This window comes from Myotis nattereri (genome assembly GCF_964212035.1).
Source record: "Myotis nattereri genome assembly, chromosome: 11".
In the NCBI taxonomy this organism is placed as follows: domain Eukaryota; kingdom Metazoa; phylum Chordata; class Mammalia; order Chiroptera; family Vespertilionidae; genus Myotis; species Myotis nattereri.
The window spans coordinates 28,656,853-28,682,762 of NC_138086.1; the positions used below are offsets into that span (position 1 = coordinate 28,656,853).

Consider the following 25,910-nt stretch of genomic DNA (forward strand, 5'->3'; position numbering starts at 1 on the left):
TACTCCCTCTCTTTCCCCAGCCGCCTATAGCTGCTGCCACCGCTGTCAGCCAGTCTCCCTCCCTTCCCCAAGATGCCTGCTGCCACCACCGCTGCCAGCTGGGCCTCCCTCCCTTCCCCCGGCTGGCCCAGCCCCCTGGTCAAACTCCCAAATGAACTCCCAGTTGAGGTGACAATTTGCATACTGTGCTTTTATTATATAGGAGACTATGCAACAATAAAAACTAAATAAGCTATTGATACAAGCCACAACATGGTTGGATCTCAAACAGATTATGCTGACTGAAAGAAGGCAATTTCAAAAGACTATATATACTGTATGATTCCATTCATATGATATTCTCAAAAGATAAAACAATAGGAATGAACAACAGCAAGTGACTTCTCCAGGGGGTGCAGGTGGTGGAGGGGGTGATTATAAAGAAATAACATGAAGGCATTCTCTGGGTTATAGAATGTTTCAGTATCCTACATGTGGTGGTAGTTATATAAATCTATACATGTGCTAAAATTCATAGAGCTAGAAAGTCAATAATAAAGAGACATTCTAGCTAACATCTTAGCACACAAAGGTGGCAATGAGTGATGGACTGATTTGACAACTGATATTGAGGACCATTACTGTCCACATTCCACACTGCCCCACGCTGGTGGAAATTATTGTGCCCACTGCCTGTGTGTATATTAGCAAGAATTAATTTCCTAGAGAGAGGGTAACTCAATTTCAGGCAAACTTCAGGACACTTCCATCATCATGGACTGTTGCACAGTCCTTTAGAGGAAGATTAAAATAAATGACCATTGTTTCCCTAATTACTACTTCTTTCCCCTTCATTAACAACATCCAGAATCTACCCAGGTGGGATTAACCAATCGGTTCTCAACCTGTGGGTCACAACCCCTTTAGGGGTCGAAAGACCCTTTCACAGGGGTCGCCTAAGACCATCAGAAAACACATATATAATTACATACTGTTTTTGTGATTAATCACTATTTAATTATGTTCAATTTGTAACAATGATATTGGGGGTCACCACAACATGAGGAACTGTATTAAAGGGTCGCGGCATTAAGGAAGTTGAGAACCACTGGATTAACCCCAATTCCACGTATAGAAATGGCTTCTACTAGTATTCTCTTAAGGCAATCAAATCAGTCTTTTATTTCCTTTGACCACTCTGATTGATTTAGCAAGGGATGGTTCAACCAAAAAAGACTATTGAGGCAAAAAAGACTCCATTCCTGGGTTATGGTTGAGCTATGGAGGAGGTAAGCTCTGTGTTAGTGGACCTGAAGCTGGAGCTGAGTTACTTCAAGGGCTGATTAATGTCTTTCAATGATAAGGGGAGAGTCAGCTGAGAAAGCCAGGAGACAGAGGGTGTGAAATTGTATCCTGCCTTTTCCTTTGTTCTTCTGGCCCAATGTTTCCAAGTTTACTTCTAGGTGGTAGCAATCCAGACCCCTGCCCAATCCTGCTGCCTCAGAATCTCTAGGGAAGTTCTGGGAAAGGAACTACTCTAGTCTCACCTTAAGCTAGTCCTAATGTTGACGTTTTCAGGAATATGAACCAATAAATTTCCTTTATATTCTAAGAGAATTTGAGATAGACCTGTTAGTTGGCAACAAAAGCACCCTAACAGAACCCCACTCGATTCCTTTCCTTGGTTGTTGTTGTTGTTCAATCTTTTCTTTGCAGAGGTATAAGCATAAACTCTCAATTGAGGTATTCTTATGTCTCGAATAAAGTTCAAAGGACAATCTCAGTATTTCCATAACAACCTAGAAGAAAACAGGTTGAGAAATAGATCTGTCAATCTCTCTTCCCTCCCACTGCTCCTCCCTCTTGCCCTCCTTTCTTTCATTAAATAGGCCCTAGGACTCCCATCCAAAAGTGTTCCGAATCACTCCCAGAAATCTGAAGTCCTAGACTCTCCAAGATGGAACTCACTGCAGGAGATCACCGCATACCTCTAAGTGATGGAAACAGCATTCCTATCATTGGGTTTGGTACCTACCAAGACTCTAAATTGGTAAATTTATATCTCTTTCTGTATTTTTTTTAAATAAGAAACTTTTCTAAAGTATAATCTGTAATATATTTTAAATGGATCTAATTGATTCACTTTTTGTAATAATGAAAGCAACTTCCAAGGGCTATTGTTTGGCTGAATGAGTATTGAGCCAAACATTAAACTAAATCAATTTGTGATTTAAAATGATCTTGGATTAGAGAATGGGACTTTTCTGCTTTCTTGACTAAAATTCAGCAGGGTGCTTCTTATTTTATTGATCTCAAGCACATGAAATCACTGAGTTTATGGCCTGTGATTTTTTTAAGTTCATATTTGATCACTTTTAGTTCAGTCTAAAATGCATCTCTGTAGCAATATGTTTACAAATACATCTCCTAGGGCAAAGGAAACTACAGAGAAAATAAACAACTAGGACTATATCAAAATAAGCTTCTGCACAGCAAAAGTAACCATCAACAAAATGAAAAGGGAGCCCACAATATGAGGGAACATTCTCACATACACTTGCTGATTTTTTAAATTTATGTAACTCTGGTTTCAATTTGCACTTCCTCTCAACTCTACATGAGATTAATTTTTCATATTTTTATTAGACATTTGGAGATCTTTTGCAAAGTGTCGGTGTCTTCCACGAATGTTTTTTTATTGTATTTCTCTTCTCTTATTGCTATAGTGGATTTTTAAAATATCTGCATATGAGTTCTTCGTCAGTTATATCTATGTGAAAATATCTCTTCCCACTTACCTTTTTATTCTTTTAATGAATGGTGTCTTCTGATGAACAGACATTCCCAATTTTAATGTGCTCACATTTAGCACTCTTTAATTTATCATTAGTACTTTCTGTGGCTTGTTTAAGAAATCCTTCTCTACCCAAGTGTTAAATTGGGAAATCTGGGAACAGCCTCTGAGAAGGAGATTTGCACGCAGGAGGCTTGTTGGAGAGTACTCTCAGAGACCAGATCTGTAAGGGTGTGTGCAATGGGGACAGCTGAACTGCAATGCAGTTGCTCATCAATGCCACAGGGAGTTCTGGAATGGGAATGGTGCCACAGAGTTGTGCTGAGTTCAGGTAAGAACATCAGGCCTTTATACCCTGGGTCATCCATAGAGGGAAACAGATGTGAGTAATGAGCAGTCAACACTTCTGAGGACTGAGAAAATGGGGTTCATTATGACATATTCTACCCATGCTGTCAATTGCTTTTATATGCTAAGTTCACCCCTGGGAACAACTCTTCCAGAATTCTGTTTGGTCTGTTTCCTGGGAAATTTTTTAAAGAGGTAGGTTAGGAGGATGAATAGGGCCCTTGCCACTAAAGCTGTAGTCAGTTGTAACTTCTACTTATTCTCTTCCTCCCAGAATCCCCATTCTAAGTTCCCTGTATCCTTAGCCAATATCTCTGCTAGTCTGGGTGACTTACCTAGTATTATGTCCCAAATCCTCATCCCTGAGTTGTCTGAATCTCTAATCAACTACCCTCTCAAGTTATGGCTGCTGCCTTGTCCATTAACAATCACAATTGGCAATAAGTATATCATTGGTTCACCTAACCTCTTGTGATAAGGTATGTTACCCCTGCCAACATGGCAATTCTTTCCTTGAATGCTGAACTCTTACAATAAGGAGGCTGATTTCCCCTGTGAATTAGGACCTTTAGAGTCACAGAGCCTAAAATTCAGGGATGGGAAGCACACATTTTCCAAGTAGGTCAAAGGGAGTGATGCTAAAATGAATCACTCCAACTGGGTTTTCAGACTCATGTATTGTACTTATTACACAATACCATACAAATATGTTGCCCTAGGACATATGTTATATCCTGTAGTTCCAAAGACAGAAGCATCAATCAGACCGTCAAACCTCAGAGGGAAGGTAGGGGAGGTTGGGGGCAAGGGGGAGATATCAACCAATGGACTTATATGCATGCATATAAGCCTAACCAATGGACACAGACCACAGGGAGTGAGGACATGAGGGGGGGGGGCAATCGGGGGATAAGGACACATATATAATACCTTAATCAATAAAGAAAAAAAAAGAAAGTTCATCCTTAAGGACTTGCTCATTTCTCAAGTCGAGGAAGGGTGCTATTGGCCATTTTAGGAAACAGAACTCTTTATTTTATTGACATTGTCCTTAATTATGAAAAAAAATCTTTGCACTTTAGATTTTCCTATCATATCACTTATTTCAGTCTCCATATATGGTATTCTATTTGATCTTTCTGATTTTTCTAAAATTTATTTTCCTAACAAAGCTGTTGGAATTTATATAGAATTCTCTAATGCTACATTTAAAATTATAAAGTTTGTTGTTTATGTCCACATATCCAACTGGTTTATATAGATTGGTTAGAATTAATTAGTAATTAATTACTAATTTAGTAATTATAGTTCACCCCATTGCTGCTTCTGCCATGTAAGGGTGAATATATTTTTAAATATGTTTTATTGATTTTAGAGAGAGAGGAAGAGAGAGGGGGAGAGAGAGAAAGAGAGAGAGAGAGAGAGAGAGAGAGAAAGAGAGAGAGAGGAACATGGATCAGTTGCCTCCAGTATGCACCCATGTCCTGGGTATGTGCCCTAAGTGGGAAGTGGACCAGTTACCTTTTGGTGCATGAGATGATGCTCAAGCAACTAAGCCACTCCAGCCAATGCAGAGAGAATATTTTATTTTATTTAATTTAATTTTATTTTTTAGTGTCTCCTTTTTCCCCAATTGACCCTCCCACTCCCAAGCCGTTCCCACCCCAGGCAAGCTTCCACTGCCCCAGTGTGTGTGTCCATTGGTTATGCTAATATGCATGCATACAAGTCCTTTAGTTGCTCTCTAACCCCTCCTCCCCTACCATTTGTCTCTAGATAAATCTATTTTTGTTCATCAAATTATGTTGATCATTATATCCCATACTAGTAGCCCAGTGCACGAAACTCAGGCACATTAAAAGGGAATAAATTAGCGGAAATATTTTAATATTGCTATTTGCCCTTTCTCTATAATAGAAGTGTGAGAGATGAAAGGAAATTAGTAAAATGTATATGAAAATAATATAGAAATTTATTAATAAATAAACAGTAACAAAAGGATATAACAACAATAGAGGCATGATATAAAAACGACAAAAATATGATATAAAAACAACAGCGATGCAAACAATGACTGTTGATGTGATTAAACTTATTCTAATATCTCCCTGTACATGACATTAAGAGTGAAAACCCTTTCAGAGTGCTTGACTAATTTCCCTTGTGCTGAAGTATTTAGCAATTTAACTTTCCATCACATGCTCTTCGAAATCGAGAGAAAGCAACATATAATTGACCATGTGTGAAAACGGGTTTAGGTAGGAATATGCCTACTCTGTCTAGAGTTTGTCCTTGTGATTTATTAATAGTCATCACAAATGCTGGCATCACAGGAAACCGTTGTCGAATCAATTTAAATTGGAGCCCAGTGTCAGATGGGGACAAATCAATTCTTGGAACCAGAACAACCTCTCCCTCTGCAGATCTTGATAATACTTCAGCTTTAATAATGTTAGGTCCAAATCTTTTCTTTTAAATATATTTTATTGATTTTTTACAGAGAGTAAAGAAGAGAGATAGAGAGTTAGAAACATTGATGATGAGAGAGAAACATCAATGAGCTGCCTCCTGCACACCCCCTACTGGGGATTTGCCCACAACCAAGGTACATGCCCTTGACCAGAATTGAACCTGGGACCTTTCAATCCACAGGCCCACACTCTATACAATGAGCCAAACCAGTTAGGGTGGTTCTAATCTTTTGATAATAAATCTGGTATCATTACAAAGACCCCATTTACTATTAAGATTTCTCAATAGCATGATGATTGCACCCACTTTCAATTTAAATTTATGGCATGGCATTCCCAAAGGAGTAATACTCTTAAGAAATTCGATGGGAAAATTTTCCCTTTCAGCATCACCTGTGGAATCAATGGAATCATCATTCAAATATGTGTGAAAATCTCCATTGAGTATATCCAAAATTTCTTCATTTACTTTTTGAATGTGCTCATTTTTTGGACAAAGAATTGCACATTTAGATATATTTTTAATATTGTCTGTAGATATAGTATTTCCAAAGGTAGCTTCCATAATAGATCCATTACACAGGTACATGCAAAAAAATAAAACTAGACCACCAACTTACACCATACACAAAAATAAACTCAAAATGGATAAAGGACTTAAATGTAAGACGGGAAACCATAAAAATACTAGAAGAATCCAAAGGCAACAAAATCTCAGACATATGCTAAAGCAATTTCTTCACCGATAGGTCTTTGGAAACTAAAGAGAAAATAAACAAATGGGACTACATCAAAATAAAAAGGTTCTGCACAGCCAAAGAAACCATCAACAAAACAAGAAAGCCCACTGCATGGGAGAACATATTTGCCAATGTTATCACCAATAAGGGTTTAATCTCCAACATTTATAGCGAACTCATACAACTTAACAAAAGGAAGATAAACAATCCAATCAAAAAATGGGCAAAGGACCTAAATAGACACTTTTCAAAAGAGGACATTCAGAAAGCCAAGAGACATATGAAAACATGCTCAACCGAGAGATGCAAATCAAAACAACAATGAGGTACCATCTCACACCTGTCAGAATGGCTATCATCAACAAATCAACAAACGACAAGTGCTGGAGAGGATGTGGAAAAAAGGGAACACTCGTGCACTGCTGGTGGGAATGCAGACTGGTGTAGCCACTATGGAAGACAGTATGGAGTTTCCTCAAAAAGTTAAAAATGGAACTCCTATTTGACCCAGTGATCCCACTTCTAGGAATATATTCCAAGAAATCAGAAACACCAATCAGAAAGGATATACACACCCCTATGATCATAGCAGCACAATTTACCATAGCTAAGATCTGGAAACAGCCTAAGTGCCCATCAGTAGATGAATGGATTAGAAAACTGTGGTACATCTACACGATGGAATACTATGCTGCTGTAAAAAAGAAGGAATTCTAACCATTTGCAACAGCATGGATGGAACTGGAGAGCATTGTGCTAAGTGAAATAAGCCAGTCAATGAAAGAAAAATACCACAGGATCTCACTCATTTCTGGATAATAAAGACCATTATAAACTTATGAACAAAAATAGATACAGAGGCAGAGCAGCCTCAAACAGACTGTCAAACTACAGCGGGAAGACTGGGAAGGGTTGGGGGGGATACGGGGGGGGGGTGGTAAGAGATCAATCGAAGGACTTGTATGCATGCATACGAGCATAACCAATGGACACAAGACATTGGGGGGCATGGGAAGCTAGGGGAGGGTCAAGGGGAGAAAAAAATATGAGACTTATATAATACTCTTTGTAATACTTTAAGCAATAAAACAATTTAAAAAATAAAATAAAATAATAGATCCATTACAAATCATTTCACAGGGGATTTCAATAATATCCATTCCTAAATGAAAACTGCTATCAAGTTTGCCATATCCAAGTTTTACTAACCATTCACTATAAGCAGAATCCTCTGATCTCATATTTGTTGTAAGAGACAACTTTCTGAAACATCCCCAAACATTGCAGTACTTTAAACTGCTTTGTACCATGGCCGATCGCATAGCAGGCAGTACAATATTAAGACATTGTTGAAAATCCCCTCCAAGAAGGAGAACTTTCCCACCAAATACAACATTCAAATTTCTCTTAGTAATCTGTTTATGGTGTTTATAGCATGACTGGATGCCATGGTGCATTCATCAATAATGAGAAGTTGGGTGTTTTTAATAGTTTTAGGAACTTCACTATTTATATCGAGTTTAGAAATTGAAGTTTCATATAGTGGAATGGGTAATTTATATTGGGAATGAAAGGTGCTTCCACTGAGAAGTAAATTTGCAACAATTCCTGTCGATGCTGTGGGTAAAACTACCACCATGACCTCTAATATAATGTATTAAAACTGTATAAAGATATGCCTCAACTCTCCAAGGGCTGGTTCCTGCCTAAAACCTCATCCTCCTGGGAAACAGTTCCAGGAGGGCGCAGCTGTGGCTAAAAGGACACAGGACTCAGTGCAGCCATGCTCCCGAGGGCAGTTTTCTGCCTGAAACCACCCTGTCCTCGCAGGAAACAGCTCAGGGAGGGTGCAGCTGTTTACAAGACAACCCCTGCAGGACTGACTTCCTTCCAGTTGGTCAAGCCTCGATCGTGATGTTACACCCAGGGTTTTTATATAAATAGATATGAGTGAGATCATGTGATATTTATCTTTCTCTGACTGGCGTATTTCGCTTAGCATAATGCTCTCCAGTTCCATCCATTCTGTTGCAAATGGTAACAATTCCTTCTTTTTGACAGCAGCATAGAATTCCATTGTGTAGATGTACCACCATTTTTTAATCCACTCATCTGCTGATGGGCACTTAGGCTGTTTCCAAATCTTAGCTATTGTAAATTGTGCTGCTATGAACATAGGGTTGCATATATCCTTTCTGATTGGTGTTTCTGGTTTCTTGGAATATAGTCCCAGAAGTGGGATTACTGGGTCAAATGGGAGTTCCATTTTTAATTTTTGAGGAAACTCCATATTATCTCCCACAGTAGCTGCACCAGTCTGCATGCCCACCAGCAGTACAAGAGGGTTCCTTTTTCTCCACATCCTCACCAGCACTTGTAATTTGTTGATTTGTTGATGATAGCCACTCTGACAGGTGTGGGATGGTACCTCATTGTTCTTTTGATTTGTATCTCTCAGATGATTAGTGACTTTGAGCATGTTTTCATATGTCTCCGGGCCTTCTGTATGTCCTCTTTTGAAAAATGTCTATTTAGAATCTTTGACCATTTCTTGATTGGATCGTTTATCTTCCCAAGGAGAATATTTTTAACAAAGAAAGAGTATACCATATATTCAGTTTTTAGAAAAGTCTCTTTAATGATGGCTGAATAATTAAAGACTTTCACTACTATAACTTGTTTCTGTGACATAATCCTTACTAAACAAAGCACCATCCAAATATTACTTCAGGCTAATAGTCAATACCACACTTATACCTTAGCTCTTGTCTTTTTCACTTCCTTTTATTTAATTTATTGGGGTAACATTAGTTAACAAAATTATATACATTTCAGGGGCATAATTCCATAATACAGCATCAGTATTGTATGTGCATCAACCAAAGTCATCTCTTTTCATCACCATTTATCATCCCTTTACCCTTTTCTAATTCCCTCCTCCCCCTTTTCCCTCTAATAATCACCATACTTTGTCCATAAAGATGTTTTTCTTTTGTTTTGTTTAATCCTTTCATCTTTTTCATTCAGTCCCTCAACCACTGTGCCCTCTGACAGCTGTCAATCTTGCCTCTGTATCTAGAAGTCTGTTTTTATTTATGTTTTGTTAATTTTGTTCATTAGATTCCACATATAAGTGAGACCATGTGATACTTCCTTTCTCTGACTGGATTATTTCACATAGCATAATACTTTCCAGGTCCATTCAGGTTGTTGCAAAGGGTAAGATTTCCTTCTTTGTAACAGCAGAGTAATAGTCCATTGTGTAAATGTATCACAGCTTTTTTTCCACTCTTTTACTGATGGGCACTTGGGCTGCTTCCAAATCTTGGATATTATAAATAATGCTGAAATGAACATACGGGTACATATCTTCTTTCCAATTAATGTTTCAGGTTTCTTTGGCTATATCCCCAGAAATGGAATCACTGGTTCATAAGGCAGTTCCATTTTTAATTTTGTTTCCTCACCTAAAGATATATTTATTTATTTTAGAGAGAAATAGAGGAAGGAAGACAGAGAGAGAGAGAGAGAGTAAGAGTGTGTGTGTATGTGTGTGTGTGTGTGTGTGTGTGAGAGAGAGAGAGAGAGAGAGAGAGAGAGAGAGAGAGAGAAAGAGAGAGAGAGAGAGAAACAAAGACAGAGAGAGAGACAGAGAGAGATAGACAGCAGAGAAAGAGAGAGAGATTGATGTAAGAGAGAAATATTGATTGGTTGCCTCCTGCATGCACCCTGACCGAGGCACAAACCCACAACCTAGGTATGTGCCCTGACTGTGAATCAAACCCGAAACCTTTTGGTGTATGGGACAAGGTTCCAACCTACTGAGCAACCTGGCCAGAGCTCCACTTCATTTTTTGAGGAAACTCCATACTGCATTCCACATCACGCACACTTGTTTATTAATTTACTAGAGGCCCGATGCACAAAATTTGTGCAAGGGGCTCGACCTTCACAGCACTGGCTTCGTCTGGAAGGTCGTCTGGATGGCTGTTCTGCTGTTCGGTCTAATTAGTATATTAGCTCTTTATTATAAAGGATTGATGATAGCCATTGTGACAGGTGTGAGGTGATATCTTATTGTGGTTTTAATTTGCAGTTACCTAATGATTAGTAACACTGAACATCCTTTCATATATCTACCTATTGGCCAACTGTTTGTAGAGACACATATTTATATATTTAAAATGTCATCTCAGAGCATCAGAGTGGAATACATAGACCTATGTCTATCTGCCCTTAAATCTACAACTAATCAGACATCTTTAATGCAATAAAAGTTACTCTGTTCAACACACTAGCAAGCTTGAGAGAGACACACATTGGTACATCTGAAGGAGGGTGTATTGGAACACTTAGGGGAGGCAAGATGAGGGAGAAAACAGGGATGGTGTCTGCAGATGTGGTTCCACAGCCACCATGGCTAGCCTGTGGCCCCAGCTAATGGGGTTGTGTGGAAGAGTCAGGGTGGAGCGCTCATACTATGGCCCAGTGGAGAGTAAGAGGGATAGAAACAGCATTGGCACCTGAGAACCTGCTTCCTCCTCCCTTACTGCAGTGGAGCCTGGTAGCAAAAGCAAAGACATGTCTCTGGTCTCCCAGCTCTATATAGTGCAGTGGCACCAGCCAGGAAGGGAACCAGGGAACCAAGCACTGGGTTCACAAAGCAAACTCTCCCCTCAGCCACCACATCCTCACACCACAGTAGTGAGGCCTCCAGACTCAGAGGAACAAAATACAGCAGAGCAACTCGCCACCCTATCACCCAGGTGGCAACTCCCATGACCACAGTGGTGACCCCCCCACCCCCACCCCAGGGGCAAGTAGAATTGGTTAGAGAAAACAGAAGCTTGTACTAGACCACCATCTACTGGTAGACAAAACAAAGACCTCTAATTATCAACTTGATGAATTAAAATTAAGACAGTATCTAAATAAGAAAGATATTCACAGTTTTAAATGTTCCAGCAGAGAAACAACCCACCAAGTACCATGAACAATCAAGGTAACATGGTAACACAGAAAGGAAATAACAATTCCACAAATAAGTGAGATCATGTGATATTTATCTTTCTCTGACTGGCGTATTTCGCTTAGCATAATGCTCTCCAGTTCCATCCATGCTGTTGCAAATAGTTAACAATTCCTTCTTTTTGACAGCAGCGTAGAATTCCATTGTGTAGATGTACCACCATTTTTTAATCCACTCATCTGCTGATGGGCACTTAGGCTGTTTCCAAATCTTAGCTATTGTAAATTGTGCTGCTATAAACACAGGGGTGCATATATCCTTTCTGATTGGTGTTTCTGGTTTCTTGGGATACATTCCTAGAAGTGAGATTACTGGGTCAAATGAAAGTTCCTCTTTTAATTTTTTGATGAAACGCCATACTGTTTTCCACAGTAGCTGTACCAGTCTGCATTTCCACCAGCAGTGCAAGAGGGTTCCTTTTTCTCCGCATCCTCCCCAACACTTGTTGTTGATCTGTTGATGACAGCTATTCTGACAGGTGTGAGATGGTACCTCATTATTGTTTTGATTTGCATCTCTTGAATGATTAGTCACTTTGAGCATGTTTTCATATGTCTCTTGACCTCTGTATGTACTCTATTTAGGTCCTTTGCCCATTTTTTGATTGGACTGTTTATTTTCCTTTTGTTAAGTTGTATGAGTTCCCTGTAAATTTTAGAGATTAAACCCTTAGCAAAGATAGCTTTTTATTTTGTTGTAGTCTCATTATTTTATTTTCTCCTTAGTTTCCATTGCCCTAGGAGCTATATCACTGAAGATATTGCGATGACAAATGTCTGCTATTTTTCTGCATATGGCTTCTTCTAAAGTATTTATTGTTTCCCGCCTTATATTTAAGTCCTTTATCCATTTTGAGTTTCTTTTTGTGTATGGTGTAAGTTGGTGGTCTGGTTTCATTTTTTTTTTTTTTTCAAATATCTGTCCAACCACGGGGACTGGATGCAGGCAGCCAGTGTCACACCTTGTAGCAGCTCAGAGAGTAACTCAAGAGCCACATTACTGGGGCAGGGAACTCAGAGGGCCTAAGCGCTGGATCAGTGCGACTATGGTGACTGGAGGTCAGCAGCTGAGGAGGGGGAAGTTCAAGTTTTGCTGCCAGGGCCTTGTTCCCTTGTTTGGATATGAGCGCACCCAGCTGGGGCTCACCGAGGCCTCTGGGAGCCAGGCGATGGGCTCAGGAGGCCTGCGCACTGGAAACACAACTTTGGTGTCCGGAGGTCAGCAGTTGGGGAGGTAGAATTCGCACTTACTGCTGCGGGATCTATGCACCCTTGGAGACGGACTTCCTAGGGTCTGCAGGTCTGCAGGTCTACAGGTCTGTGGGCGGGGAAGCAGGACTTTGGCTGGTGTGGCTGCAGGGTCATGGACAGTGTCCAAAGCTAGTCTACATGGTTGTGCTGATGAGTTCCTAGAGGAGGCCACTCTCCCCTTCAAGATGGCCTGGGCTCCCTGTCTGAGCCCCGCAGGCTGGAGAGTGCCCTCAGCAGTGGTAGGGGCTCTCTGCCCAGGAGAGCCTGGTCTGCCAGCCTCTGATACTCCTGCTAGATTTAACTGTCCCTCACTCACTCACACACACTACATACATCCACACACTCTCCTTTCACTGCCTCACTCACTCACACACACTACATACATCCACACACTCTCCTTTCACCACCTCACTCACTCACACGCGTCCTGCCAGCCACCATCTGTTGTCCTAGAATTTGTTCCCATTCTTTTTTGTCTTGCTTCTTTTCTTCAGTATACTTATTTGATATTCATCCATGTAGCTGTGTCTATCAATAGTTCATTCCTTTTTACTACCTGTTAGTTTTCCATTCTGTGGCTTTATCTCAGTTTATTCACCCAAACCTTTGATTTATAACTGAATCGATGTCAATGAACTGTGCCTTCCTATAGCATGGAAACCATGAAATATCTTGTCACTGGTAACATTGACCAAGTCATATTTCTGAAACCACAACTCTAAGGGAAGACCTGGGATGGATGGAGTCTCCCACTGAGGATGGAATGCTCCCTAGAAAGTCAGTTTCTCCAGCCTCTAGATACCATCTTCCAAACACAACAGCATGGAATTGGGAATTTGTCATTTTCACTCTACAGCAGTGTCCTGATTAATACCGATTACACTAAATCAGGGGTCCTCAAACTACAGCCCGCAGGCCACATGCAAATAGAAATATTGTATTTGTTCTTGTTTTGTTTTTTTACTTCAAAATAAGATATGTGCAGTGTGCATAGGAATTTGTTCATAGTTTTTTTTTAAAATATAGTCCGGCCCTCCAATGGTCTGAGGGACAGAGAACTGGCCCCCTGTTTAAAAAGTTTGAGGACCCCCTGAACTAAATGAAAGACTCATTTCTTTTCTCCCAAACTTCAACCCCTTTATTTCAGACCCCTAAGGGGAGCTGTAGGGCAGGAGTGAAGTTCGCTATCGATGTTGGGTACCGGCACATTGATGGGGCCTACAGCTCCGAGCATGAGCACGAAGTGGGGGAGGCCATCAGAGAGAAGATAGCAGAAGGAAGGGTGAAGAGAGAGGATATTTTCTACTGCGGAAAGGTGAGAGCTTCCCTTCACCCTCCATCCCCTCATATTAATGATGGACCTGATGTTACTTTTCTCTGCCCAAGAAAGTTGGACTCACGAAGAGGAGTGAATTTTCAACTGCCAAATTCCTTACTCTTGCCAAGATGTTAGAGACTAATGAGCCCCTTGAAGTGGGCTTCTGGCAAAGGTTTCTTCATACATGGGCATGGATTTAAAATAATATGCAAAGAACCAAGTCTATAGAGCAAAAATTAGGGAAGTGGAGGGAAAGGAGGAGATGGTTCACATTATAGAACAGCGGTTCTCAACCTGTGGGTCGCAAAACCTTTGGGGGTCGAATGACCCTTCCACAGGGGTCGCCTAAGACCATTGGGAAACACATATATAATTACATATTGTTTTCGTGATTAATCACTATGGTTTAATTATGTTCAATTTGTAACAGTGAAATTGGGGGTCACCACAACATGAGGAACTGTATTAAAGGGTCACGGCATTAGGAAGGTTGAGAACCACTGTTATAGAAGTATTTGCTAAAGGTTTCTTTAAACCTTTGTGCCCCCTTTTGTGCCCATTTATTCATAGATAACTAATTATTTTTATTAATTAAATCTCTATTGTTGAAAGTATTACATATATCCCCCATTGAGCCCTTCTAGCCCACCTCCAACACCCAAGTCAGGTCTTTACCACCCTATTGTCTGTGTCCATGGATTTTATATATATGCACATATAGGCATACAAGTTCTTTCCTTTTTCTCTTCCCACGCAGCCACACTCCCTTGCTTTCCCTCTGTTATTCCAAAATCAGTTCAATGCATCTATGTCTCTGGATCTATTTTGTTCATCAGTTTATTTTGTTCATTAAATTCCACTTATGAGTGAGATCATGTGCTACTTGTCTTTCTCTGACTGGCTTATTGTTGCTTATCACAGCGGTTCTCAAACTGTGGGTCGTGACCCCTTTGGGGGTTGAATGACCCTTTCACAGGGGTTGCCTAAGACCATTGGAAAACACATATATAATTACATATTGTTTTTGTGATTAATCACTATGCTTTAATTATGTTCAATTTGTAACAATGAAATTGGGGGTCACCACAACATTGAGGAACTGTATTAAAGGGTCGCAGCATTAGGAAGGTTGAGAACCACTGGCTTAGCATAATACGCTAAAGGTCCCTCCATGCTTGCTCAAAGAGTAAGGGATCCTTTTTCTGGTGCATAGTATCTATCTATATATATAAAAGCCTTAGCAACCAACCAATCAACCAGTAACTATGATGCGCACTGACCACCAGGGGACAGACACTCAAGGCGGGAGCTGCCCTCTGGTGATCAATGCACTCCCACAGTGGGAGGGCTGCTCAGCTGACCACCAGGTGCCAGATGCCGAGCTCATGGCTGGCGAGCGCTGCTGTAGTGGAACAAGCCTTTCCTGATCGGGAGTGACTGGGAGTGAGCCCATGGCAGGCACAGCGGGGCCAGGAGGCAGGAGCAGCAGGTGGTGTTGGACTGCTAGTTTCGGCCGAATCCCCGCAGGCCATGCCGAGGGACCCCATCAGTTCACAAATCTGCGCATCAGGCCTCTAGTTCCATGATATAAATGTACCACAACTTTTTCAACCACTCATCTAATAATGGACACTTGGGTTTTCCTGGCTTTAGCTTTTATAAATTGTGCTATGAACATAGGGGTGCATATATCCTTTCTGATTCGTGTTTCAGGTTTCTTAGGATATATTCCTAGAAGTGGGATCACTGGGTCAAGAGGCAGTTCCATATTTAATTTTTTGAGGAAACTCCATAATGTTTTCCATAATGGCTGCACCAGTCTGCATTCCCACTAGCAGTGTACTAGGGTTTCCTTTTCTCTACATCCTCGCATCACTTGTTATTTGTTGATTTACTGATGGTAGCCATTCTAACAAGTGTGAGGTGATACCTCATTGTTGTTTTAATTTGGATCTCTCTGATGATGAGTGACTTTGAGGATTTTCCATATGTCTCTTGGCCATGTGTGTATCCACCTTGGAAAGTGTCCATTTAGGTCCTTTGCCCATTTTTTAATTGGATTGTTTGTCTTCCTTTTGTTAAGTTGTATGACTTTCTTATATATTTTGGTTTTTTTTGATGTTTTTAAATATATTTTTTATTGATTTTCAGAAAGAAAGGGAAAGGGGGAGAGAGATAGAAACATCAATGATGAGAGAGAATCATTGAGTGGCTGCCTCCTGCATGTCCCTTCCTGGGGATCAAGCATGCAACCTTGGCATGTGCCCTTAACTGGAATTGAACCTGGGACCCTTCAGTCTGCAGGCCGACAATTTATACAGTGAGCCAAACCAGCTAGGGCTCCTAATATATTTTGGATATTAACCCTTTGTAAGATGTATCATTGTCATATATTGTGGGCTCCCATTTCATTTTATTGATGGTTTCTCATGCTGTGCAGAAGCTTTTTATTTTGATGTAGTCCTATTTGTTTATTTTCTGCTTAGTTTCCTTTGCCCTAGGACCATGATCGGCAAACGGTGGCTCGCGAGCCACATGCAGCTCTTTGGCCCCTTGAGTGTGGCTCTTCCACAAAATACCACATGCGGACGCGCACATACAGAGCGACTGAAACTTCGTAGTCCATGCGTAGAAGTCGGTATTTTGTGGAAGAGCCACACTCAAGGGCCTAAGAGCCGCATGTGGCTCGCGAGGTGCAGTTTGCCGAGCCGCAATTTGCCGACCACTGCCCTAGGAGATGCATCAGTAAACATATTACTAGGAGAGATGTCTGAGATTTTGTTGCCTGTAATTTCTTCTAGTATTTTTAAGGTTTTACTGGAGGCCCGGTGAATGGATTCGTGCAAATTGAAAGTAATTAGAAGATGGCCACTGGGGTGGGACTGGGCGAGACGGGCCAGACACGCCCTGGAGCCAACCTCCTATGGTCCCTCCCCCGCCAGCGGCACCTGGGGCAGCGCTGAGGCTCAGAGGGCATCTGCTGAGTGAGCGGGGTTCCTCCAGTAGATGGGGTCCCTCAGCCTGGCCTGCAGGGATCTGGCCGAAACTGACAGTCCGACATCCCCCGAGGGGTCCCAGAGTATGGGAGGGCACTCTGCCAAGTTGCTGTTGCTTGGCAGCTCCTGTGTTGAGCATCTGCCTCCTGGTGGTCAGTGCGCATCATAGCTAACATTCGGAGAGTCTACCCCTGATGGTCATTGAGTGTCATAGCTACCAGTTGGACAGTCGAACAGTTGGACAGTTGCTTAGGCTTTTATATATATACTATAGGCCCTGTGCACGAAGTTCGAGCAACGGGGGGGGGGGGGGGAGGCGGTCCCTCAGCCCGGCCTGCACCCTCTCATGGTCCAGGAGCCCTTGGGGGATGTCCAACTGACATCCAAGGGGAGTGGGCCCTAGGCATCAGTCAGACATCCTTAGTGCTGCCGCAGAGGTGGGAGAGGCCCCCACCACCACTGCTGCACTCGCCAGCCCTGAGCCCAGCTTCTGGCTGAGAGGCCCTTCCCCTGTGGGAGTGCACTGACCACCAGGGGGCAGCTCCTGAATTGAGTGTCTGCCCCTTGTTGGTCAATGTGTGTCATAGTGACCCATCGTTCCCCCGTTCGGTTGATTTGCATATAAGCCTTTTATTATATAGGATAGATGACTTATATTTACGTATTTTTATCATAGAGCACTAATTCTTTATTGAGCTATAATTCACATACCAAAAGTTCACCATTTTGAATAATTATTTGTATATTCACAAAAGTTGCATGACCATAACCACTACCTAATTTCAGAATATTTTCATCACTCTAAAAATAAAAAAATCCCATATCAATTGAAGAGCAATCAGAAAAATAAAACATCACGATTAAAACGAAAACCAATGGGAATAAAGAATGTATATTTACAGGCAGTTTTGCAGGAATAAAGCTGTAGAACTTTAAAGAACTTATAATACAACTAGTAGCCCGGTGCACAAAATTTGTGCACTCGAGGTGGGGGGTCCCTCAGTTATTAAACATTTTACGGCAAAACATTGACCACATTGGTGGTGGTGGTGATCTTGTCAGAATGTGTTATATTATGCAGATGAAAATCTATTTAAACAGATTTGATGTAGATATTTTCAAAGATGGAAGAATTGTCCCTGTAAACTATTTTAGTTGATTCATATCTTCAGTGATTGTCATCATTGCAAAGTTTTCAGTCCCCATATGGATTGCTGGATATAATAATAGGTCATGCGCTGCCCTGTCCTTTGTAGCCTTTGTTACCTTAAGGACTCTAGTTTCCCATTTATATGTTTAAGTACCAACCTTACCGGCTTAAAAATGTAAGCTTTTAACACTGCTCTCTCTGTTCCGTATCCTTCCGATAAAAAGTGGAGTTGGGTTGCAGCACAGGAGAGAAATTCAGAAGGGGAATATTGAAGTAATGACTACAGTAGGAGAAGAGGGAAACTGTTTCCCTGGCCACAGGCGCTGGTGCCCTGGACCACAGGGCTGGTAGCTTCTCCGGGTGGCTGCAGCCTGGGACCTCTGGCGCGTAGCTTGTCCATCTCCTGGGCTGCAGCCAGCCCCAGGTGCTGGCGCCAGGACCAAAGGCGGGCAGCTTCTTCTTCTGGGGGCTTCTTCTTCTGTGCTTCCAGGGAGGGTAGTCAGTTAAGTGTCATGCAAAAATAGGCATTACCAATTACAGAAGCCAGGTGTGGGGCAGGGAAGCCACAGCCGGGGAAGCTGGCTGAGGCTGCTTCCCTGCCCAGCACCTGGCTTCTGTGATCACCCCTGCACTGGGCTTCTGCAGTCATTCATTGCAGAAGCTGGGTGCGGGGCAGGGAAGCCGTGGTGGGGGATGCTGGCAGCAGCTGCTTCCCTGCCCTGCACCGGTTTCTGTAGTCACGGATCACAGAAGCCAGGTGCAGGTTAGGGAAGCTGCAGCCAGAGACTCTGGCGGTGGATGCGTCCCTGACCCGCACCTGGCTTCTGAGGTCATGGATCGCAGATCGCAGAAGCCTGGGGCGGGGCAGGGAAGCCGCGGCCGGGGGACACCCCGGCGGATGCTTCCCTGACCCACACCCAGCTTCTGCGATCGCCCCCGCACCCGGCTTCGGCTTCTGCGGTCACAGATCGTAGAAGCTGGGTGCGGGGCAGGGAAGCCCTGGCCGGGTCGCTGGCGGAAGCTGCTTCCTTGCCCACGCACCTGGCTTCTGTGATCGCCCCTGCACTGGGCTTCTGCGGTCACAGATCGGGTGTGGGGCAGGGAAGCCGCGGCTGGGGACGCTGGCGGCGGACGCTTCCCTGACCCGCACCCGGTTTCTGCGGTCACTGATCGAAGAAGCCAGGTTCGGGGTAGGGAAGCCGTGGGCAGGGCGCTGGTGGAGGCTGCTTCCCTGCCCCGCATCCAGCTTCTGCTGTCACGGAATGCAGAAGCCAGGTGGGGGGCAGGGAAGCCACAGCCGGATACGCTGGGGGCGGCTGCTTCCCTGCCCTTGCACTGGGCTTCTGCGGTCACCCGATCGCAGAAACCAGGTGCGGGGCAGGGAAGCCGGGACTGCTGGTGGCAGCCGCTTCCCTGCCCCTGCATCCGGCTTCACCATCGCTGTCTGTGTCCACTTCCCTGCCCCACCCCCCAGGTTTCTCCGATCACCCACTGGTGGCAGGGCAAAGGTGGCCTCCAGGACCTACATTTTGCCCTGCTCCCTGGCTCTTGCCTGCGCCTGGGTTTCTGATCACTGTCTTCCATCCTTCCCCTTTCACCTTCCATCATTGTGAGTATGCAAATTAGCTGCCATCTTTGTTGGCAGTTAACTGCCATCTTGGCTGGCAGTTAATTTGCATATCATCCTGATTAGCCAATGGGAAGGGTAGCCGTCGTACGCTAATTACCATGTTTCTCTTTTATTAGATAGGACTAGAGGCCCGGTGCACAAAAATTTGTGAACTCAGGGGGAAGAGGAGGTCCCTCAGCCCAGCCTGTGCCCTCTCACAGTCTGGGACCCCTCGGGAGATAACAACCTGCTGGCTTAGGCCTGCTCCCGGGTGGCAGAGGGCAGGCCCAATCCCTAGGTGCAGCCCCTGGTTGGGCTCAGAGCAGGGCCGAATAGGGAGTTGGGGCGCCGCCCCGTCATGCACAGAGCAGGGCAGATCAGGAGGTTGTGATGCCACCCTCAGTCATGCTCAGGGTATGGCCAATTGGGGGGCTGGGGCACCGCCCCCTGTCACACTCAAGGCAGGGTCGATGGGGAGGTTGTGGCGCCACCCCGTCACGCCCAGAGCAGGGCCAATCAGGGGGTTGGGACGCTGCACCCTGTCACGTGCAGAGCAGGGCCCACCAGGGGGGTTGGGGCTCCGTACCCTGTCATGCACAGAGCAGGGCCGATCAGGGGGTTGAGGAGCTCCCCCCTGTCACTCAAAGAGTAGGGCCGATAGGGGAGTTGGGGCACCACCCCCTGTCACATACAGAGCAGGGCCGATCAGGGGGTTGGGGCGCCGCCACTGTCACACTCAGGGCAGGGACGATGGGGAGGTTATGGCTCTACCCCATCACACACAGAGCAGGGTCTGTGGGGTAGGGGTTCGGGCACCGCCCTCTATCACCTACAGAGCAGGGCCGATCAGGGGGTTAGGGGGTTGCCCCCTGACACACACAGAGCAGGGCCAATCAGGGGGTTTGGGCACTGCACTCTGTCACACACAGAGCTGCAGGGCGATCATGGGGTTGGGGAGCTCCCCCTATCAGGCACAGAGCAGGGCTAATCAGGGGGTTGGGGCGCCTTCCCCTGTCACAAACAGAGCAGGGCGGATAGGGAGGTTGTGGCCCCACGCCCTGTCACACACAGAGCCGCAGGGCGATCAGGGGGTTTGGGCGCTGGCCCTGTCACACTGATCCTGGTGCCGGGAGGCCTCTCGGCTCTGCTGATCCCGGTGCTGGGAGGCATATTACCCTTTTACTATATAGGATAGAGGCCTGGTGCATGGATGGGTGCCGGCTGGTTTGCCCTGAAGGGTGTCCTGGATCAGGGTGGGGGTCCCCACTGGGGTGCCTGGCCAGCCTGGGTGAGGGGATGATGGCTGTTTGCAGCTGGTCACACATCCTTCAGGGTGGGGGCCCCACTGGGGTGCCTGGCCAGGGCTGTTTTCAGGCTGGGGGTGACTGAAGCTCCCAACAGCTCCTTTTTTTCTTTTTTCTTTTTTTATTCTGGGTCAGCTTTAGCTTTGAGGCTTGGCTCCAGCTCTTAGGCCTCTGCTGCTGAAAGTAGGTTTCTGGCCTTTGCTTACAATGTTGTGATCCTGCTGGCTGAAGCCCGGCGGACTAAAACAGGTTTCTGGGGTTTTGTTTAGCTATATTTGTTACATAGTTGCTTAGAGTTGCAGCTCAGAGGCCTGCAGTGGCAGGTGGGGAACGTTGGAGTCCTCCGTCACTGAAGCAAGCAAGCCTCATGTTAGTTTCAAGCTTCCTGGCTGCCGGCCGCCATCTTGGCTGGCAGATAATTTGCATATCTCCCTGATTAGCCAATGGGAAGGGTAGCGGTCATACACCAATTACCATCTTTTATTAGATAGGACCTATCTCTTTTATTAGATAGGACCTGTTTGTCCTACCTATCTCTTTTATTGGCGTACGACCGCTACCCTTCCCATTGGCTTCTCAGGGCGATATGCAAATTAACTGCCAGCCAAGATGGCGGCCGGCAGGCAGGCAGCTGATGCAAACTGGGAGGCTTGCTTGCTTCAGTGATGGAGGGAGCCAAGCTTCCCCGCCTGCCTTGCCGGTCTCTCAGCTGCACTCTAAGCAACATTGTAACAAATATAGAAGCTAAACAAAACCCCGGGCTTCAGCCAGCAGGACCACAACATTGTTTCAAATACAGAAGGTAAACTAAGGCCAGAAACCTGCTTTCAGCAGCAGAGATCTCATAGCTGGATCCGAGCCTCAGAGCTAAAGCGGGCCCAGAATTAAAAAAAAAAAAAAAGGAAAAAAGGACAGGTTGGGAGCTTCAGTCACCCCCAGCCTGAAAACGGCCCTCAGCCCCTCACCCAGGCTGGCCAGGCACCCCAGTGGGGACCCCTACCCTAAAGGGTGTGTGACCAGATGCAAACAGCCATCATCCCCTCACCCAGGCTGGCCAAGCACCCAAGCGGGACCCCCACCCTGAAGGGGGTGTGACCAGATGCAAACAGCCATCATCCCCTCACCCAGGCTGGCCAGGCACCCAAGCGGGACCCCAACCCTGATCCAGGACACCCTTCAGGGCAAACTAGCCGGCCCCACCCGTGCACCAGGCTTCTATCCTATATAGTAAAAGGGTAATATGCCTCCCAGCACCGGGATCAGCGGAGCCGCGAGGACTCCCAGCACCGGGATCAGCGGAGCCTCCAGGCCTCCCAGCACCGGGATCAGCATGACAGGGGGCAGCGACCAAATCCCCTGATCGCCCTGCGGCTCTGTGTGTGACAGGGGGAGGGGCCACAACCTCCCTATCCACCCTGCTCTGTTCGTGACAGGGGGGAGCTCCTCAACCCCGATTGGCCCTGCTCTGTGCATGACAGGGGGGAGCTCCCCAACCCCCTGATCGCCCTGCAGCTCTGTGTGTGACAGCGTGCGGCGCTTCGACCCCCTCCCCCATCGGCCCTGCCATGAGTGTGACAGTGGCAGCACCCCAACCCCCTGATCCGCCCTGCTCTCTATGTGACAGGTGGCGGTGCCCCAACTCCCCTATCGGCCCTGCTCTGTGAGTGACAGGGGGAAACTCCTCAACCCCCTGATCGGCCCTGCTCTGTGCGTGACAGGGGGGAGCTCCTCAACCCCCTGATCGGCCCTGCTCTGTGTGTGACAGGGTACGGAGCCCCAACCCCCCTGATCGGCCCTGCTCTGTGTGTAACAGGGTACGGAGCCCCAACCCCCCTGATGGGCCCTGCTCTCTGCGTGATAGGGGGCAGCACCTCAACCCCCTGATCGGCCCTGCTCTGTGCGTGACAGGGGGTGGCTCCGAACCTCCCTATCGACCCTGCCTTGAGTGTGACAGGGGGCAGTGCCCCAACCACCCAATCAGCTCTACCCTGAGCGTGACTAGGGGTGGCATTGCAACCTCCTGATCCGCCCTGCTCTATGCATGACAGGGGGCAGAGCCCCAACTCCCCAATCGGCCCTGCTCTGAGCCCGACCAGGGGCTGCACCTAGGGATTGGGCCTGCCCTCTGCCACCTGGGAGCAGGCCTAAGCCAGCAGGTCGTTATCTTCTGAGGGGTCCCAGACTGCGAGAGGGCACAGGCCGGGCTGAGAGACCCCCTCTCCAACCCCCCCCCCCCCTGAGTGCACAAATTTTTGTGCACCGGGCCTCTAGTCTATATAATAAAAGCCCAGTGACCGTTATGGTGAAGTGACCAAAACGACCAGTCGCTATGACGCGCACTGACCACCACGTGGCAGACACTCAATGCAGGAACTGCACCCTGGTGATCAGTGCACTCCCACAGTGGGAGTGCTGCTCAGTCAGAAGTCGGGCTCACAGCTGGTGAGCACAGTGGTGGTGGCGGGATCCTCTCCCGCCTCCACAGCAGTGCTAAGACCAAGCAGTAGGGAGTGATCAGGCAGGAGGTAAGGTGTGAGCAGGCAGGCGGTTAGAAGCTAGGGGTCCCAGATTGCAAGAGGGTGCAGGACAAGCTGGGGGCTCCCCACCCACACGAATTTCGTGCCTCAGGCCGCTAGTATATATATATATATATATACCAAATGTGGAAATTGTCCCCTCGGGAGTTCAACTGGGAGACTGGGAGTTCGATCGCTCACTATGACATGCACTGACCACCAGGAGGTGGTGCAGAATGAAGGAAGGACCTGAAAAGCAGCCGGCAGCTGGGGAAGGGAGGCCCTGGCTGGCAGCCGGATGACCCTGATCGGACCTGATCTTTGGCCAGGCCTAAGGATCTTACCCGTGTACGAATTTTGTGCACTGGGCCTCTAGTTGAGATATAATTGACATACAACATTATGTGAATTTGTGTGCAACATGTTCATTTGAAACACTTATAGATTGCAAAATGATTACCACCATAATGTTAGCTAACACCTCCATCTCTTCACATCATTACCATTCCTTTTCTTATGGTGAGAAAACATTTAAGACCTATTTTCTTAGCAACTTTAAAGTATACAATAGAGTATTATTAACCTGAAATACCATGCTGTATTTTAGCTCCTCAGAACTTACTCATCTCATAACTAGAAGTTTACACCCTTTGACCAACATCTCCCCATTTCACTCATGGTTACCTGTCTAATTGTTGGCCTCGTTGTGGGATAAGTCTGGGGTCTCATACCCTGCTGTGTTGGTGACATTATCGTTTAAAATAGACATCCCGTAACTTCTTAGTAGGAACTGACAAAATTTCCCTGGAGTCTGAGTATAACCAAATGAGAACAAAAGACCAGTAAATCTAAATCTTTGCAATAATTTAAAACTTCACCAGCTTCTGCATTGCCATAGCAATGTGAAGGATCCAGAGAAGATGTCCACACAATCATATTTCTTGCTCAAATGAAACACATCCTTTATCAGAGTGACATGAAAATAAAGGGGCCAGGTCAGCACAACTATTCAAGTACATGCTCCCTAGTTACACAGTGAGGAAAAGTTTAAGTACTGAGAGTCAATTAGGAAATTAGCACTGCATAGAGGAAGGCTTGTCTCCAAATTAGGTCCTCTGTGATTCAGGTGAATCTTTAAGTCTCGGGTCCATTATTCTTATTTTTAAAATAATTACTTATCTTTCAATTACAGCTAATGTACAATATTATATTAGCTTCTGGTGTACAACCAATGATTAGACATTTAAATAACTTACGAAGTGCTCACCCTGATAAATGTAGTACCCATCTGAGACCATACATAGTTATTACAATATTATTGACTATACTAGAGGCCCGGTGCATGAAATTCATGCACTCGCGGGGGGGGGGGGGGGGAGGGGCTGGTCCCCAGCCTGGCCTCTGCCCTCACACAGTGCATTAGCCCCATGATCGATCTCCCCAAAGAGGTAGGCCCCACCCACCCATCCAAAGCTCCTCAATGGATTGCCCCAAAGAGGTAGGCCAGAGCCAGGGGTCCCGCCCTTGGCATTGCCCCATGGAGCCATGGGACCTGCCTCAGTGCCACACACACAGCGTCAAGTCCCCACCCACCCACGCGCATCTGCTGCACATGCAGTCTCCTGGTGATGGATTGTTACATTTTGACAGTGTGAGGGTGTGATGTCCACATAGGCTTTTATTCATATAGATTCCCTATGCTATGCTTCACAACCCCATGACTATCCTGTTACTACAAATCCAATTTGTACTTCTTAATCCCATCATGTTTCTCACACATCCCCCCAACTCTCCTCCCATCTCGCACCCATCCAAATGGTCTCTGCATCTGTGAGTCTTTATCTGTTGCTGCTTGTTGATTTAATTTTGTGTTCTAGATTACAGGTATAAGTGAAATCATATGACATTTGCCTTTCTCTTTTTGTCTTATGTCACTCAGCACAGTATCCTGTAGGTCCACCCATGCTGTAGCAGATGGCAATATTTCATTCTAATTAATGACTCAGTCATGTTCCATTGCATATATAGACTACTTCCTTATCCACTGACCTACTGATGGGCACTTGAGTTACTCCCATATCTTGGCTATTGTAAATAATGCTGCAATGAATATATGGATACATATTCTGGTATTATATTCATTTTTAAAATATATTCTTTTATTAATTTCAGAGAGGATGGAAGAGGGAGAGAGAGATAAAACATCAATGATGAAAGAGAATCATTGATCAGCTGCCTCCTGCACGCCCCCCACTGGAGATCGAGCCTGCAACCCCGGCTGGAATAATGTGCCCTTGACTGGAATTGAACCCAGGATCTTTCAGTCCTCAGGCTGATACTCTATCCACTGAGCAAACCAGCAAACGCAGTTCTGATATTATAGTCTGATAAAGTTATACTATAGGT

General features: G+C 45.2%; 1 protein-coding gene across 1 annotated transcript in view; it reads left to right on the forward strand.

Annotated features, from left to right (window-relative positions):
- Nucleotides 1-1,936: 1,936 nt before the first annotated feature.
- LOC308526866 (aldo-keto reductase family 1 member D1-like) overlaps nt 1,937-25,910 on the forward strand; it is a gene marked incomplete at both ends in the record, with an annotated part of 50,662 nt that continues 26,688 nt past the window's right edge. Inside the window, 2 exons of the mRNA XM_081102117.1 lie at nt 1,937-2,029; nt 13,759-13,926. Coding sequence (XP_080958243.1) covers nt 1,937-2,029; nt 13,759-13,926 — 261 coding nt within the window. The remainder of the gene's footprint in view (nt 2,030-13,758; nt 13,927-25,910) is intronic.